This window comes from Xyrauchen texanus, chromosome 14, assembly GCF_025860055.1.
Source record: "Xyrauchen texanus isolate HMW12.3.18 chromosome 14, RBS_HiC_50CHRs, whole genome shotgun sequence".
Lineage (NCBI taxonomy): Eukaryota > Metazoa > Chordata > Actinopteri > Cypriniformes > Catostomidae > Xyrauchen > Xyrauchen texanus.
The window spans coordinates 11,224,095-11,239,795 of record NC_068289.1 but is presented as its reverse complement, the minus strand read 5'-3'; the positions used below and the strand labels follow the sequence as shown (position 1 = coordinate 11,239,795).

The following is a 15,701-nucleotide window of genomic DNA, read 5'->3' as shown; positions in this document are numbered from 1 at the left end:
CCTGTTAATATTCTCTTCAGATATTTCCATACATTTTCCAAGCCATATTTCCATGACTTTATATGTACTCTCAAAATAATTGATTCTCACTCTTGTCTCATAGTCACACACAAATATGCAACGAATGTGTTGAGTTATCTTGTCTTTCAACACATTCCGAACATTCATTCACACATCTGTCGCATCCCACAGACAGTATCTTGAAAAGGATATGAATTGATTAGGTGCATGCATCTATCCCATTTCTCATGAATAGACACATCTGATTTCTCATAATTAGAATATAATCTATCACCAAGGTACAAGATATATTTGTGGAAATGCTTATATTGTGATAACCCTGAATAGCGTTATAAAATCTCTTTTGGTATCTGCAGATAGAAAGTGAAAGATCCTGATTGGCATTGTGGAAATGCATTCATTAGCACCAAACAAGCCTTTTGGATCAGCATGTCATACACAACCTACTAATGGATTAAAGCAATGTAAATAGATTCCATCAAGTTTACATGAATCCTAAGGAAAATGCTGTGCATTTCAAGCCTGTTCTTGTTGTGTATGTGATTTGTCCGATCCATCAACATTCAGTTTAAATTATACAGTATATCACTTTATACCTCCATGTTATTGTGTAATGTTTTGACTGTGCCTTGATTTCTCATGTACAGTAAGAGTGACCTCTAGTGGCTAAAAGATGGAGCTGACTATTTTTAAACGATCAACATTTAAGAAAGGTGCTTTTGATACAATGGAGGTCACCAATGACTCTCTACTGATGAAGAATTTCAGATATTAGAATTTTATGATTCATTACATGTTTTTGTAATGTTATTTAGGGTCAATTTAACAAGGCACTGGGTGTGACATGTGCAAGCACAAGTTACCATAGTCCTATTTCTCAGGAAACAATGGCCAAACTGGTTTATCTAAGTGGCACTAAATCCTTATCTGTAGCTTACACATTACCTCTACAGATCAACAGTACTCGCATGTCAATATATGAGTAGCTCTTAGTTTGGTTCTCATTTGTAATACGATCTACAAGCTTTAAATAACACACAGTTCAGCATTGTAGGAGGCCTACAGCTGGCTCTAGTGAAACTTAATACAGACACAGACATACTAAAGACGGACAGTAAAACATATGCTAACACGCAGAAACAGATACACAAACACTAAAGTGAGCCTGCTGCGCACTTTCTTGGAAACACTGGTCTGTTAGAAAGAATTCAGTGCCAACAGACATTTAAAAAAATAATAATCATAATTTTTTTATAAATAAATCAACATTTTCTGATATGCATGCTCATATTTATAGTTTTTAACATTGCCTCTAACAGTCCTAAGAATAGTCGTAGAGAGTGTATAAAATACAGCTGACACCTGCCATAAAGATGAGTCATATATCCCAGAATTTCTGCTGTACATGGACACACATGCCTGTGTTGCATCTCCAGGCTGTCTGACGCAGGAGGTATTTTCACCTCATAGCCTGTGTGAAATTTGCATTCACAATTGGTCTACCTCTTTCTGTACTTTAAACAAAAATATGAGCTTGTAATCTTTGGTTGGTGATCAGCATGGATCCCTAAATAAATGCTGACACAGCATGCATCAGGTTTTAAATCAAGTTATAAAACGTACAGAAACAAAGACAAGTTTTTTTATTTATTTATTTATTTATTTTATTATAGGTTTATTAAATCTTTGAAATAACAAATCAGTTTTACACAGTAGCGATATTAGATATTATTTACAAAGGGTGAATCTCACAAAAACATGTCTGGGCCACATTACACCATAATCAAATGAAGAAAAATCGAAAGTGTTATTTTGCATTAAGATATTTAATTTTTCATAAGCATTGTGACTTTATTTTTATGATACTAAAGACACAGGTTTTTTTGTTTTCACTGTGTGTGCATATATATATATATATATATATATGTATATATATATATATATACACACACACACACACACACACACAGTATATATTTATTTATTTTCTTTACTGCTTTAAGGTAAAATAAATATGCTGTAATATAATTACTTTTTAGTTAAATGAGCATACATTAAAACACATACTACCATGATGTATATATACTTTACAATTGAAATAATATTTAAGCATTATTTATTTCACAGTGCAAAAAAGGGTCCTTAAAATATGCTTCATTGTCTTTGAGCAAAGTATATTTTATATTTATTTCTTTTGATTTTGGGGGTGGAATATGACCCTGTTTAAGACATGTTTCGTGAGATTCTCCCAAAATGTGGTGCTGTTTGAATAAACTGTGCAAACAAAATGTAAATGTTTCAGGTTAGCTGGGTATTTCAAGCTACAATGCTTAAAGGGATAGTTCACCCAAAAAGTCTCTCATCATTTTCTCACCCTTCTCTCATCCCAGATGTGTAGGACATTCTTCTGCTGAACACAGACAAAGATTTTTAGTAGAATATCTCCTCACAATGCAAGTGAATGGGTAACACAATTTTGAAGCTCCAAAATGCACATAAAAGCAGCATAAAATTATCAATACCACTCCCGTGGTTAAATCCATGTCTTCAGAAGTGATAAGATAGGTGTGTGAGAGAAAAAGATCAATATTTAAGTCCTTTTTAAATACTCCTCCCTGCCCACTAGGGGGCGATATGCACAAAGAATGCAAATCGCCAAATACAAAAGAAGAAGAATGTGAAAATGAAAGTAAAAGTGAAGAATGGTAGTAAAAAAGGACTTAAATAATGATCTGTTTTTTACCCACATTAATATCACTTCTTAAGAAATATAATTAACCACTGGCATCATATGGATTACTTTTATGCTGCCTGTATGTCCATTTGGAGCTTAAAATATTTCGTACTCATCTACTATATATCTTCATCTGTGTTAAGCAGAAGAAAGAAAGTCATGTGCATCTGGCAGGACATTAGTGTGAGTAAATGATGAGAGAATTTTTGGGTGAACTATCCCTTTATGTCTGACTATGTACTGTAGATCATATAAAGCATTTGCAGGAAAAAAAAAAAAAAACTTTAAATAGCCATTAAAGGGATAGTTCACCCAAAAATGAAAATTCTCTCATCATTTACGCACCCTCATGATATCCCAGATGTGTATGACTTTCTTTCTTTATCAGAACACATTTGAAGAAAAATAGAAAAATATCTCAGCCCAGTAGATCCTTAAAATGCAAGTGGATGGCGATGTCTCTTTTGAAGCTCCAAAAATTACAGACAGCCAGCAAAACGTTATAAATTTCAACACCATATGTTAAATTACTCTCTTCAAAAGCAACATGATCACTTTTGGTGCAGTAAAAAGATACATTTTTAAGTACTTTTTACCATAATCCAATGCTTCAGGAGAGGGTGGAGTCCAAGAAGTCTCTCTTGTGACGTATTCGTGTTGCCATGGACACAGAGGTACCTTTCCAAAAGCAGTAATCACCACTCCTAGAGTATCTGCCGCTTTTGTGGGGTGTATGCTACTCCCAAAAACAGTACAGAGCAGTAATCTAATGTTCTCCACTCGGTTGAGACATCCAAGATAAGCACCTAACCCTGTGAGTAGTACTGCCACTCCGTATAAGCAGACTACGCAGTCTGTGTAGGGCATCAACTCCCTAGGGGGTTACCAACGTAAACTAGTAGGGCACCAGAAAATCCACCGGCTGCCCTTATTTGCACGTTATACGTTATTCAAGGACCTGAAAGCAGTTGCGGAACACATTTTCTCACCAAAAATTACCGTGTCACTTTAGAAGACATTCATTTAAAAGCTGCTTTCATATGGATGAATATATTCTGACTGTGTGTGATTTTAGGAGCTTCAAAAGAGAGGACCTACTGGGCTGAGATATTTTTCTATTTTTCTTCAAATGTGTTTCGATAAAGAAAGAAAGACATACACACTTGGGATATCATGAGGGTGAGTAAATAATGAGATAATTGTAATTTTGGGGTGAACTATCAGTTTAAATTAACTATTAAAACGCAAGTGTTAAACATGTTATAATTAACAAGGTTCCAGCAGGCACAATGAAGTCTACAAATAACATATGTTGGTTATGTTTTTCCAAACCAGGCATTGTAAAATAATAAAAAATATAAATGCAGCAGTTCATAATAGACATATTTATGGTGCTTTGTGCAATACTACACTCACACAAAAACTCACGCATACATGAGGTGATCCCAAACCATCCATGATCCATGTTTACAGTACTGCTCACAGCACACAGAAAGGCAACATATTACAGTTTTTCTCCATTGGTTTGGCTCATTTCTTGAAACATAAATTACATTCTCAACACAACATGGACAAACCTCCAAACCACTTGGCAATTGTTCACAACAGAATTGAATTTCTCATTCATTTCATCAAATTGCAAATGTCTAAGTACATGTCTCAATGTCTCAGTACATCTTACATCTTTGCAAATGATTAAGTACAGGTAGCCTACATTTAGCACAATTTCCAAGTGAATAGATCTTGTTGATCTAAACTGATTGTTGAGTCTCAGTCTAATGGTTGTTCGCTCCAAAACGTGTCAGCGTCATTTCATTGTATAAGTCATCACATGCACAATAGTCTGTTCAATTGTCAAAATTAGTCAAGAACATAATACCATATATGAATCCCTTGGAACATTTGATAAATGTATTATAGCAATTGACAGACAGGTGAAACTAGAACTTGACTAACGAAGGAGGAGTTTCACATCTCAGATGACCAAGCACTGTAGGCTGCATATAATTTTCATTGTTTTTTGTTTGTGTGTTTATATTACAGTATATTATGCTGTATACATTTTCTTTTTACTCTGATGTATGGAAGTTACTTTATGTGTGTGAATGATAATGGTTACAATTTCCTTGGCAGTATGAGTGCAATGTGTGATGTCAAAATTTGGAGGCTACTCTTAACCTAAAATCCTATTTCTTTTTTTCAGTTTTATACACAATTGTGTTCTGTTAGCTAGACAAAAAAAAGTACAGTAACCATTGTCAATGAAGGACTGGGCTAAGACTGAAAGGTGGACATGAGGGATATTTCAATGGTCCTCTGCCATAGTGACAAAACATCTAAACATTTTGACTTGCAGTGCTTACACAATGCCAAAGGGACGAAGCATTTTGGGGGCACTGATTATTTAAATGAGAAGGAAATTTTGTTTTGAAGCATGAGTGAACAGTTTTGGGAGAGATATGAGCTTTTGCAAGTGAGCTATAGTGTTGTGCTGAACTGTAAGACTGTTTTGCCAAATGATCTTAGAGGTTTGAGAATGTAATTTCTGTTTCAAGAAATGAGCCAAACCAATGGAGGAAAAACTGTAAAGCAAAATGTGCAGAATTCAAAGGCAAATTCAAATCAAACTATTATACCTTTACCCCAGCCTGTGATAAATCTAATGCAACTTCAGAGTTTTAAGGTCATGAACTGTAAAGAGGGCAAACCTGTTTTCTTTCAATGCTAGACATGTTTTCTGAAGATAACATTTTATTCCGCTGTTTTCAATGTCAAATACATCAGGTTCAATGGTAATTCTGTTGGACTGTACGGCCAATCACAAGGAAGAGAAGACCAGTCAGTAGACAGAAGAACGCGCCCACAGGAGCAAACATGAAAGAGAGGCCATAACTCCAATTGAGCTCATAGTCTGAGCAACTATTAGACTTCTGATAATCCACATATAAGCTCATTACGTCCAAAATCTCAAGCCAGATAACATACATCACAGATCCAACAAGAAGGAAGAAACCTGGAAAACAGAGACAGCATAGAGTGTTGGAGATATGAGGGTAGAGAACATTAGATGTTTAGTCATCTGCAACATATTCTTTAGATTTCCACAACAGAGGTACTGCACATGTCCAAATGAAGAGAAGAGATAAAACTAACTGTTAGAGGAAAAATAAGTTTTAATGATATTTAAGTTTTCACTCAGTATGATCATTAACTTACCAGAAATGAGGTAGAGTGCACCCCCTGCTTTATAAAGGCGATGACTGGCAAATGGAGCTGCACAAATGATAATGAAGCCACCCACAACCACAGTGGCCACACCTATCAACATGGAGACACTCCAGAATCCTCTGTAGACTGAATAATAAAAAGGTTTTTAAGCCACAGGGAAAGCTATTCACAGTTAGAGTAGCTAAATGTGGACCTTGAAAGAAAACATGAAACAATTCGCAACCCAATTGCAATCCTTCCGTAATCTGTCATATTTCCAAGGGATGAAGGATATTCAACTTGTAAAATATGTAAGTGTTACTTGGAATTCAATGGATTGTGAAATGTGAACTTTCCATACCCGAATGAAGCTACAGTATGTAGTTGCCTTAATTTATAGAAATATTCTGGGATCAATACAAATTATGCTCAGTCCCAGCATTTGTGTAATAATGTTCATTACCGCAAAAAATTACAGTGAGGCACTTACAATGGAAGTGAATGGGGCCAATTTTTGGAGGGTTTAAAGGCAGAAATGTGAAGATTATAATTTTATAAAAACACACATTAATTCTTCTGTTAAAACTCATGTATAATTTGGAGTGTAAAGTTGTTTAAATCATAATTTTTACAGTCAGTTTAGGGTTAAGGGTTTGTTGACAATATATCATAGTGTTTTAACATTTACGGTTTGGCACCCATTCACTTCCATTGTAAGTGCCTCACTGTAACCCATATTTTTGCTATTTTTAAAAAGAAAAGTAGAGGCAAGTCAAAATAATTTTTGGTGGTAATCAATGTTATGCCACAATTTAATTACAAAAATGTAATATTTTTTTTATTTTTTAGTCCTACAGTTAATAAAGAAAAGAAAAACATATATACATAGAATTAACATTTTATCCCTCCCAATCCCCAACCCCAACTGAACCTCAACAAACATTCCTGTGGTCACACATGAGTATATACACAAAAGAAAATAAAAACACACACATATACATATACATATATATATATATATATATATATATATATATATATATATTAATCACACACATTTATACCTTTACCTCTCTCTCCACTGCCCCTCCCCAAGAGCCCTACATAAAACTCCAAATAGTTGCTCTATATCCCAACAAACAAATCCTTACCCAACAAAGTTACCCAGTCTTCTAAATGACACTTCCTCAAAAGTCACCACCTCCCCATCTCCGTGCACCACTCCTGAAATGGGGGCACCCCAGCCGACCTCCATCTCCTTAAAATAATTTACCTGGCGGTCATTACACCGGTCAAAACCCAATTTGTTATGTGTTTATTCCCCACATCAATGACCACCCCATCGCCCAAAACTGGGGCAAAATCCGGGGCAAAACGAAACACGAGTGCCACGTCACACACAAAACTCTGAACCTTCAATCAAAATTCTTGGATCTCAACACACCACCAAATCATGGGCCATTTCTCCATCCTCCAACTGGCATTGCAGGTGGGTGTGTCTTTAGACCAAGCCTATACAATCTAGAGGGGGGGTCCAATAAAATCTATGTAAAATCTTAAATTGCATAAGGTGCACCCTTGCATCTCTAGATGCAGGCTTGATGTTTTTAAGAATCCTAGCCCACACTCCCTCCCCCAATACCAAATTTAAATCTTTCTCCCATAATCTCTTGATAGAATTTAAAGCTCTGTCCCCCAGGCACGGAACTATCAGGGAGTAATACATTGATGCCTCATGACCTTTTCAAAAGCAGTAATCACCATTCCCAGAGTATCTGCCGCTTTAGGGGGTTGTATGCTACTCCCAAATATAGTACAGAGCAGGTGGCGCATAAATACCTATAAAACAGATCTGGGAATCCCAAAATGTTGAACCACATTTTTAAAAGATCTCAACACTCCACTCTCATATACTGTAGGATGCTAAGTGTATTAACATCTCTCACAATCCATACTGACCAGCAGAAAGGGGACTTATTAATACATAATTTTGGGTTCAGGCAACATTTAAATAAATATCCAAATTAAACACTCTGGACACTTTTGTCCATACAGAGTGCAAATGCAAGATAATGGGGTGTTGCTTAACTTCTCCAATTAGTTTGATAGAAAGGCTTTGCAATGGCAAAATAGGGGCAAGAACTTCCTTTTCAATACAAAACAAGGGAGGGGCTCTCTCAGGTGGAAGTGACCAATGAGCCAAATGTCTGAGTGCATAATAATAAAACAAAATCTTGGGTAGACCTAGCCCACCTTTGTCAATCATCCTATGTAACATATTAAATTGTAATCTAGGATGCTTACAATTCCAAAATTAAGGACTTTGCTATGCTATCAAATTGCATGCAATAAGAGAGGTGGACATCTACAGGGAGAGCAGGTAGTAACATTTTTGAATACAATTCATTTTAATATCATTAACCTTGCCAATTATAGATAAATGTCCCCTGCTCTTACTTGAGCCAGCACTAAAGAAAACATGTCCAACCCATATCTTCCCAAATTGTTCAGCTTCCTGCGGGGAAAGATGCACTTCTTGGAGTAACACTATATCATATTTCTTATGTTTAAAAAATAAAAAACTTTTTATAAGGTGCCACAACTCATTCAAATTCCATGTAGAGAGAGACAATCCACTCATATTAACATTTGACATTTTGACATATTAGAAAAGATAGACTGTGTCAAAAACAAAATTATAAATCTCACATTCCAACATTAGTGCAACAATCAAACCCAAGAACCTCCCCCAGAACCAAACAAACAGAAAATAGAAAAACATGCGCAAAAACAATGCACACAACAGCGCAAACTGGCGTAGATCCCTCTAAACTCAAACAGTCCATGTAAGCCTACGAAAACCCCTGTGAAAACTTTGCCGTTGGATTGCTTAAATCCGGTGTTTCTATACAAATTGTGTGAGACAGAATTACATATCAGAAAAGAATCTGTAAAACAAACTCCAGCCAATAGGCGGTATAAAGAAAAAGAACATGTAGATTCATCCACATAACTGTCATCAAGATGTGTTCCTCCACAAAACAAGCTTCAGCCACTAGCGAAAAAAAAAAAAAGCCTTTCAGTTTCCTCACGCAGTCAAACGAATGTTCAGTGAACCGGCCCATTCGACTATTACATGAGTGCATCAGATGATTCAATCACTCCAATGTCCTGCAAGAAATACTCCACAAAACAAACTCCAACCAATAGGAGGCATAAGCACAAAGAACATGCAGATTCATCCACAAAACTGTCCTGAAAGAGTGTTACTTAACAAAACAAACTCCTGCCGCTAGGCGGCAACCGCACAAAAAGAAACAAAAAATGTGACCAGTTTCCTCGGTCAGTCAATGTTCAGTGAGTCAGGCCCACTCAGCTGCAATGTGAGAATCATATAATGACTTACTCACTCCATTGACTTTATTAAGGGCATCGCTTGTTGTGGATATGTAAATACCTTGCGGCCATCCTTAGTATCTATTCTCAATTTGGCCAGGCACATCAGTGCAAAAGCAAACTTCTTTTGACGTAATAGTTTCTTGCATTCCTTGAATCAATCAAGTTTCTCTCTTGTCAAATTCACAAAGTCTTTGAACAAGAAAATGTTGTGGTTCTTCCAAGAAAGCCTTCCATTGCTCCTCGCCTCGCGTAATAAATATTTTTCGGATGATCTCAGAAATTTGGCCAGAATTGATCAGGGCCTGTCTCCCTCAGCGGATCGCATCCTGTGAGATCGCACGACTTCCAGCTTATGGCCTGTTATGTAAGCAGACTTGCAAAAAAGTCAATCTAGGAATTCCACCATATTCTGTCCCTCTGCTCCCTCAGGATTTCCAACAATTCGGACGTTGTTCCGCCAACTATGATTTTCCATATCCTCCAACTTTTCCCATACATGCTCCAAGTCTGTTTTGGTCACTAGCGGATTAGCAGCTAATTTCCTCTCCGATGACTCCAGATAATCAATCTGTTTCTCGGCATCCCCCACTCTTGTAACCATCTCAGTGAATTTCGTCTCCATGGCAGTGATCGATCGACGTATTCAGCTATTCGAATTATGCAAATCTATTTCACCTCTCCAGCCAAATTGACTCCCTGGTCTGAGGCCTCTGGGCCTCTGGGGGTGTCATCTTGAGCACATAAGTGTCTTTTAATGTCTCCAGAGCCCGAGAATTTTGAATTCTTTGACATGTTGTCTTCCTAGAACAGTTATGAATCAGGGTGTATCAAATCTCACTGGTTTATATCATTAAAAGTATAAAAACAAGCAAAGTACGCAGAGCTCGCCATTCACATGTCCGAACCTCGCATGGCATCACATGACCTCCGAAAATGTGTTTCTTTGATGTCAAGTTAAAATGTAGACTCTCCTCAAATACTTTATGTACAAAAACTTTTTTGTGGTAATCCAACTTATATTTTATCTGTTCAAATAACTCTATTTAACCTTGCAGCTTGTTGCTAGCTAGCAACAAACAAAACAGCATATTATTCTGTATATATACTTTTGTACTGTATAAGAAGTGTGGTGCTGATAGAAGTTTAAAGATCCCTAATCAGTCATTATTATCATGTGATCTAAATTCACAGTAATTCAACTGTGAAGCAAAAAACATGCAATGTATTATAAATAAAAAGTCCATACATTTAAAAAAATGTCTTACTTATGGCAGATGTATAGCTAGTGGTGTTGTAGGTCTCGTCAGGGATTGGAAAGGGAAGAAGATATGCAGGTGTGCATACCTTTACATGCACACCTTCCTGTTCTATTGGAAGAACAAAGAAAATTGGCATGTATTAGTACAAGAGGTTTTAATCACTGTTTCAATGAATATTAAAAAGTGTACATGACCTCATTAAAGTAATTTGCCAACTGAAGTAACCCAAACACTTATTCACTTTCTCTATGAACATTCTTTGACCTTCTGTAGGGCAACAGGTCAGAGGCCTTTGATTGATGTACAGTACTGTGCAAAAGATTTAGGCACTTGTGAAAAATTTTGCATAGTGAAGATGTCTTCAAAAAATAAATAGTTTTCATTTATCACTTAATTTCAAGTCCAGTAAACATAAAAAAATCTAAATCAATATTATGTGTGACAACCTTTGCCTGCCAAACAGCACCAATTCTCCTAGGTACACCTGGACACTGTTTTTCTTGGTTGTTGGCAGATAGGATGTTCCAAGCTTCTTGGAGAATTTGCCACAGTTCATCTATCTATTTGGGCTGACTCAATTGCTTCTAATTCTTCATGTAATCCCAGACTGACTCGATTTTCAGTGTGGGCCATGCCATCTGTTGCAGGGCTCCCTGTTCTACGATTCTATTCTATTTGCAAAAGGAATGTTTGGTAGTATAAAATGTATGTATCCTATGACACACTAAAGCTGAAGATATAAATAACCATCTTAAGACAAATGTTTTTGTGAAACATCTAATGTGCATAAGACTTTTGCACAGTACTGTATATTTAGTGCAAAGTCTCAAAAAGGGCCAAAACCACACTCCTCGCACTTTCTATAATGAAATAACTCACTAACAATTTTATAAAGTGGTGACCTAAGTCTTTTAGATCCTCCTCGGTTGTAGATTTTGCACCTAAAGGACAACTTTTTGATCTTGGAATACAACAACAGACCCCTCTGAAACTCATATGTCACCATAAGAAAATATAACAATCTCTCTTACCAAACCAAAACTCCCACAGGTTGTCCTCCTCCATTTTGTCATCAAAGGTACAGCGCCACATGAAACCCTCATGGGAAAAGGTAATATTATGGCCTTCACTCTTTAATGGGCCATGGTTGACCAGCACATCACCTTGCTGTGAGTAAAGAGCAAAGGTCAGAGAGCAATGGGCACCTGTTGCGGAGCCATTGATGTGACAAAAGCTAAAAATAGCTTGAGGACTGCAGGCTGCAGTCTGTGGGTGCGAGTCTGCTGTCAATAATGGGTAGTAAAGGATTGCATGTAATCTGTATTATGTAATCAGATTAAAAAAATAAAGTACTTTTAATTGGATTAAATGACACATTAAAATACTTGTAATCTGAAATAATTTTCATATCAATATCATCATTTTCTTACCCCGTCTGAAAATGTTGAGCATGTGAACCTTTTACATTACAGCAGTATGATATCCACCTCATCTTTGGAACAGGTGATTGACTATCAGTAAGCAGTAAGCGTTAAATGTGTTTTATAGTTTTTAGATGAAATATTTGATCTAGGCAACGTTGTTGCTGTTGATTTTATGGTAGTTTATTTTTGTTCATTTTATGATTATTTTATGTTGATCTTATGGTCATTAATGTTCGTAATGCCGCTATTGTTTTGTGCACTTAAAATGAACTTGATGTCTCAGTGTTTTGAATTGTAAACTCTAGCCATGCAGTGTCATTGTTGTTAGATTTAATGTTTATTTCATTCATGTAATGTTTACTGCACTTTTAAAAAAATTTAATAACGATCTTTTTGTTAGTAATAAAGAATGTAATACATTTTGTTCCTCTTTGTACTTTTGTTAAAATTATTATCCTGCTGAAATGCATGTGACATAAAATAAAAAAGAATTAGGTTGAAAGTAATCCAAAAGTAATCGGATTAGATTATGTAACTGATTTAATTTTTTGTCATGTCATTTGTAATCTGTACCTGATTACAATTCACAAGTAATCCAACCAGCACTGTGTTGTTTATGTGTTTAGCTGCAGGATACAAAAAAAGGGATGTTAAGGACTTTATAAACTGTTATTGTTTGCAGAGGTGGTTTTGGTCTGGGAAAAGTGTGTCTTAATACAGCAGAAAGACAAACATGGAATAATAACTCAGATTCAACATGATGAACATGATCACACATGTAATCAACATGCTGCTTCCGTACTTTGAAACTGACCCCACTTATTTTTTTTTACTCCACTGTTAGGTTTAGGTTTGGGGTTTGGGGTTTGGGTTAGGGCATAGGGTAAATAAAATGTGCATTCATGTTGATGGTATTATATGATGTAATTTAAAGGAGCAATATGTAACATTGACTTAAAGCGTTTAAAATGATTCTGCAGACCAAATTAAAAATATTGGAGAGAGTTGTCACCACCGACCCCTGCTCGCTTACGTAGGTTGCCAGGTTGAAGCAAACTGACTATGGCAAGTGACGAGCCTTACACTGTAAGTTGATCAGCTAATGTATACTGTGCACTTGCAATGTTTTTATTGTTTGCAAATTATAAAGCAGCTCATGTGGAATATTTATAACTCTGTCAATGTTAGCTAAATGTATTGCTGGCTTCCGTGGCTGCAGCGCACTGTGTTTACCCGCTAACTTGTTTCAAATCTGGCAACCCGGGGTGTCTAAGTACTATTGGGAAATGGGCAGTGGGTGGGATCACACAAGCCAAAGCACAAACAGAAATTCCGGCCCGGAATGGACATTTCAAAGTAGAATATACTGGCTGTAGCATTGTTTTCGGAGAAGCCAGTATTTCAACTAAGTATTTCAATTACTAAATATTTCAACATTATTTCAAATTTTCCTAATTCTCTAATGACATATTATGATAATTTTATGCTTTAGTACAGTAAATATATTACATATTGCTCCTTTAAAACTAGAAATACAACACTTTTGCCAGCACCCTGTGGACATTTCACCTCAAAAACATTTCCAGCTTTAGGGCAGTGGATTGATTTTCAGTAATCATAGACTGATTTCAGCAGCAGATTGTTCGACCTACTATTAGTGCTATTCACCCAGAAGCTTGCTTAAAGACTTCCTTGATGAAAAAAACTGCTTAAACCACAATGCAATTTCCAAGATGATCCATTCTGATTATTATTAGAAAGCTGCTGGTCTTGCTGTTAGACCATAACAGCTACTGAGGTTGGTTGACCTGTATGATCTTTCATTATACTGGTTGACCAAGGAAGTCTTGTTGGTTAAACGTGTTAAAGTCTGTGCCTAGTGGTGTAACAGCATCCAAAACACAACATGTAGTTTTGGTGTTGTTGATATTCCAGGCACAGCCTATGAATGCCGCTGGTTACCTTGACATAAACTTAACCTTTAATCAGGCACTTTTTTATACATCTCTCAACCTTCTCAAACACAGACGTATCTCAGAAACAACTCAATATTTGTCCCTGTCAACTCTCTGTAAGGAGAAATCTTATTCATGTTTGACACCTATGAATAGATATTGCGGTCAGATTCCAGTTTCATTGCTCAGTATCAAGTGTGGTATCACACTGCAGCGTGTGATAGTCTACTTTACAACAACTCAAAGACTGTAAATAGTGACGCACAAGCATGTCATATGACTGTGACTGGTAAGAACCCAAATAAGCCCATGACTGCTCAAAGAATTTGCTTTAATAAGAATCAAACAACAGGATGATAGGATTAACACAGTTTGGTTGAAAATATACACTAATGTCCAAAATAAATGTAGTTAATATTTCTGGAGAGAACAATTTCATAATTTTAAATATCATCCTTCACTAGATCTAGTCTTCAGATAATGTCCCAGAGCTAACCTTCATATCAATGAAATATTTGTACAAGTGTACATGGTGCTTACGGCTTGTTCTTTAACAGCTATTTCTCTTTCCCCTAAAAGCTTCCACCCACCTCCAAAGTGCTCAGTCCATCTGAATGTGGTGTGCAGGTCTCTGATGCCAAGAGCCAATAATCACCTAATGATAAGAGAATTAATAGAGTTGCCAAGGCACCAAAGAGCCCAGCAAAAAATTGTGCCACACGTAACTTCATGATGACAATCTCAGAGTGGAACTTTTTCAGCTGTTTGGTTTTTGTTTCAAATAGTCTCTCTTTTCATAAGCACTGAAATTATGTAAATCCCCCAATCTGCGTGAAAATTGAAATCTTTGCTCCTGTCCTCTTAGTCCAGTTACTCTCAGCAATGCTCATAAATTCTGTGGGTGGCTGATTGAGGATTCTTCCTTGCTCCAGTGTCTGTGTGTGTCTGTCTGTGTGTGTGTGTGTGTGTGTGTGTGTGTGTGTGTGTGTGTGTGTGTGTGTGTGTGTGTGTCAATGTCTCTCCCCTTCCCAGAGCTGTGCTGTCAGAGCAAGACCTGACTTTGGATGGGGAGTGGGCTTCATGTAAGCATGCTATTTTTTGGGCTATTTTGGTCTGTTGAGTGAAGGCGCCTACTGCCTCTCTGAGAGGAGTGGTTTAAAATGGGAAAGGATTTTAGGAGGGAGACATAAGGACCAAAATATCTCCTTAATACTCCCCCACAGGAGTACAATTAGCTGAGGGAGGAATAAAAATGAAGCAAGACACCAGAGCCCGGCATTCCCAACATCCTTCACAAAAATAAGTACTGTGAACTATGTAAGAAGTCATGAAAAGGAAGATGAATCCAGGTTAATGTCTTTAAATCCATTCAGACATAACATATGGATTTCTTATATTGGCATTGGCTTTTTTTTTATTATAGTCTATTGTACGACTTTAGTTTCCACATATATCAAAGCTATTGATTGAAATATATGGGCATATATGAACATTACTATAAAATTATAGTTATTATACTGTTTGTGGGCATATATTTCCAATTCCACTGTTTGTGACATATATTTTAAAGTAAAGGTGCAAACATGAAGTGGAGAACTGTTTTTCACTACGATACATTCTAATATAGTATGTATCCATATATATACTGTATGTGACATGTAGCAATTCATATATCCTATATGAATGTCGTATGTGGGTAAAT

The 15,701-nt window shown here is 36.4% G+C and overlaps 1 protein-coding gene across 1 annotated transcript; it reads right to left on the bottom strand.

The window, feature by feature from the left end:
- Positions 1-1,696: 1,696 nt before the first annotated feature.
- On the bottom strand, positions 1,697-15,032 carry LOC127654704 (transmembrane protein 182-like). Its single transcript, XM_052141993.1, has 5 exons — positions 14,590-15,032; positions 11,652-11,787; positions 10,627-10,728; positions 5,972-6,109; positions 1,697-5,768 (listed from the first exon to the last, which is right to left on the bottom strand). Exons 1-5 carry the CDS (start codon positions 14,728-14,730, stop codon positions 5,542-5,544), a joined length of 744 nt encoding a protein of 247 aa, XP_051997953.1. The 5' UTR covers positions 14,731-15,032; the 3' UTR covers positions 1,697-5,541.
- Positions 15,033-15,701: the final 669 nt, after the last annotated feature.

Excerpts from the sequence above, each read along its gene's own strand:
- LOC127654704 (XM_052141993.1), bottom strand. The coding sequence starts at position 14,730 with ATGAAGTTACGTGTGGCACAATTTTTTGCTGGGCTCTTTGGTGCCTTG. Across the intron at positions 11,788-14,589 it reads ATGGACTGAGCACTTTGGAG|CAAGGTGATGTGCTGGTCAA; the intron begins GTGGGTGGAAGC and ends CTTTACTCACAG. Across the intron at positions 6,110-10,626 it reads TAGCTATACATCTGCCATAA|TCTACAGAGGATTCTGGAGT; the intron begins GTAAGACATTTT and ends TTTATTATTCAG.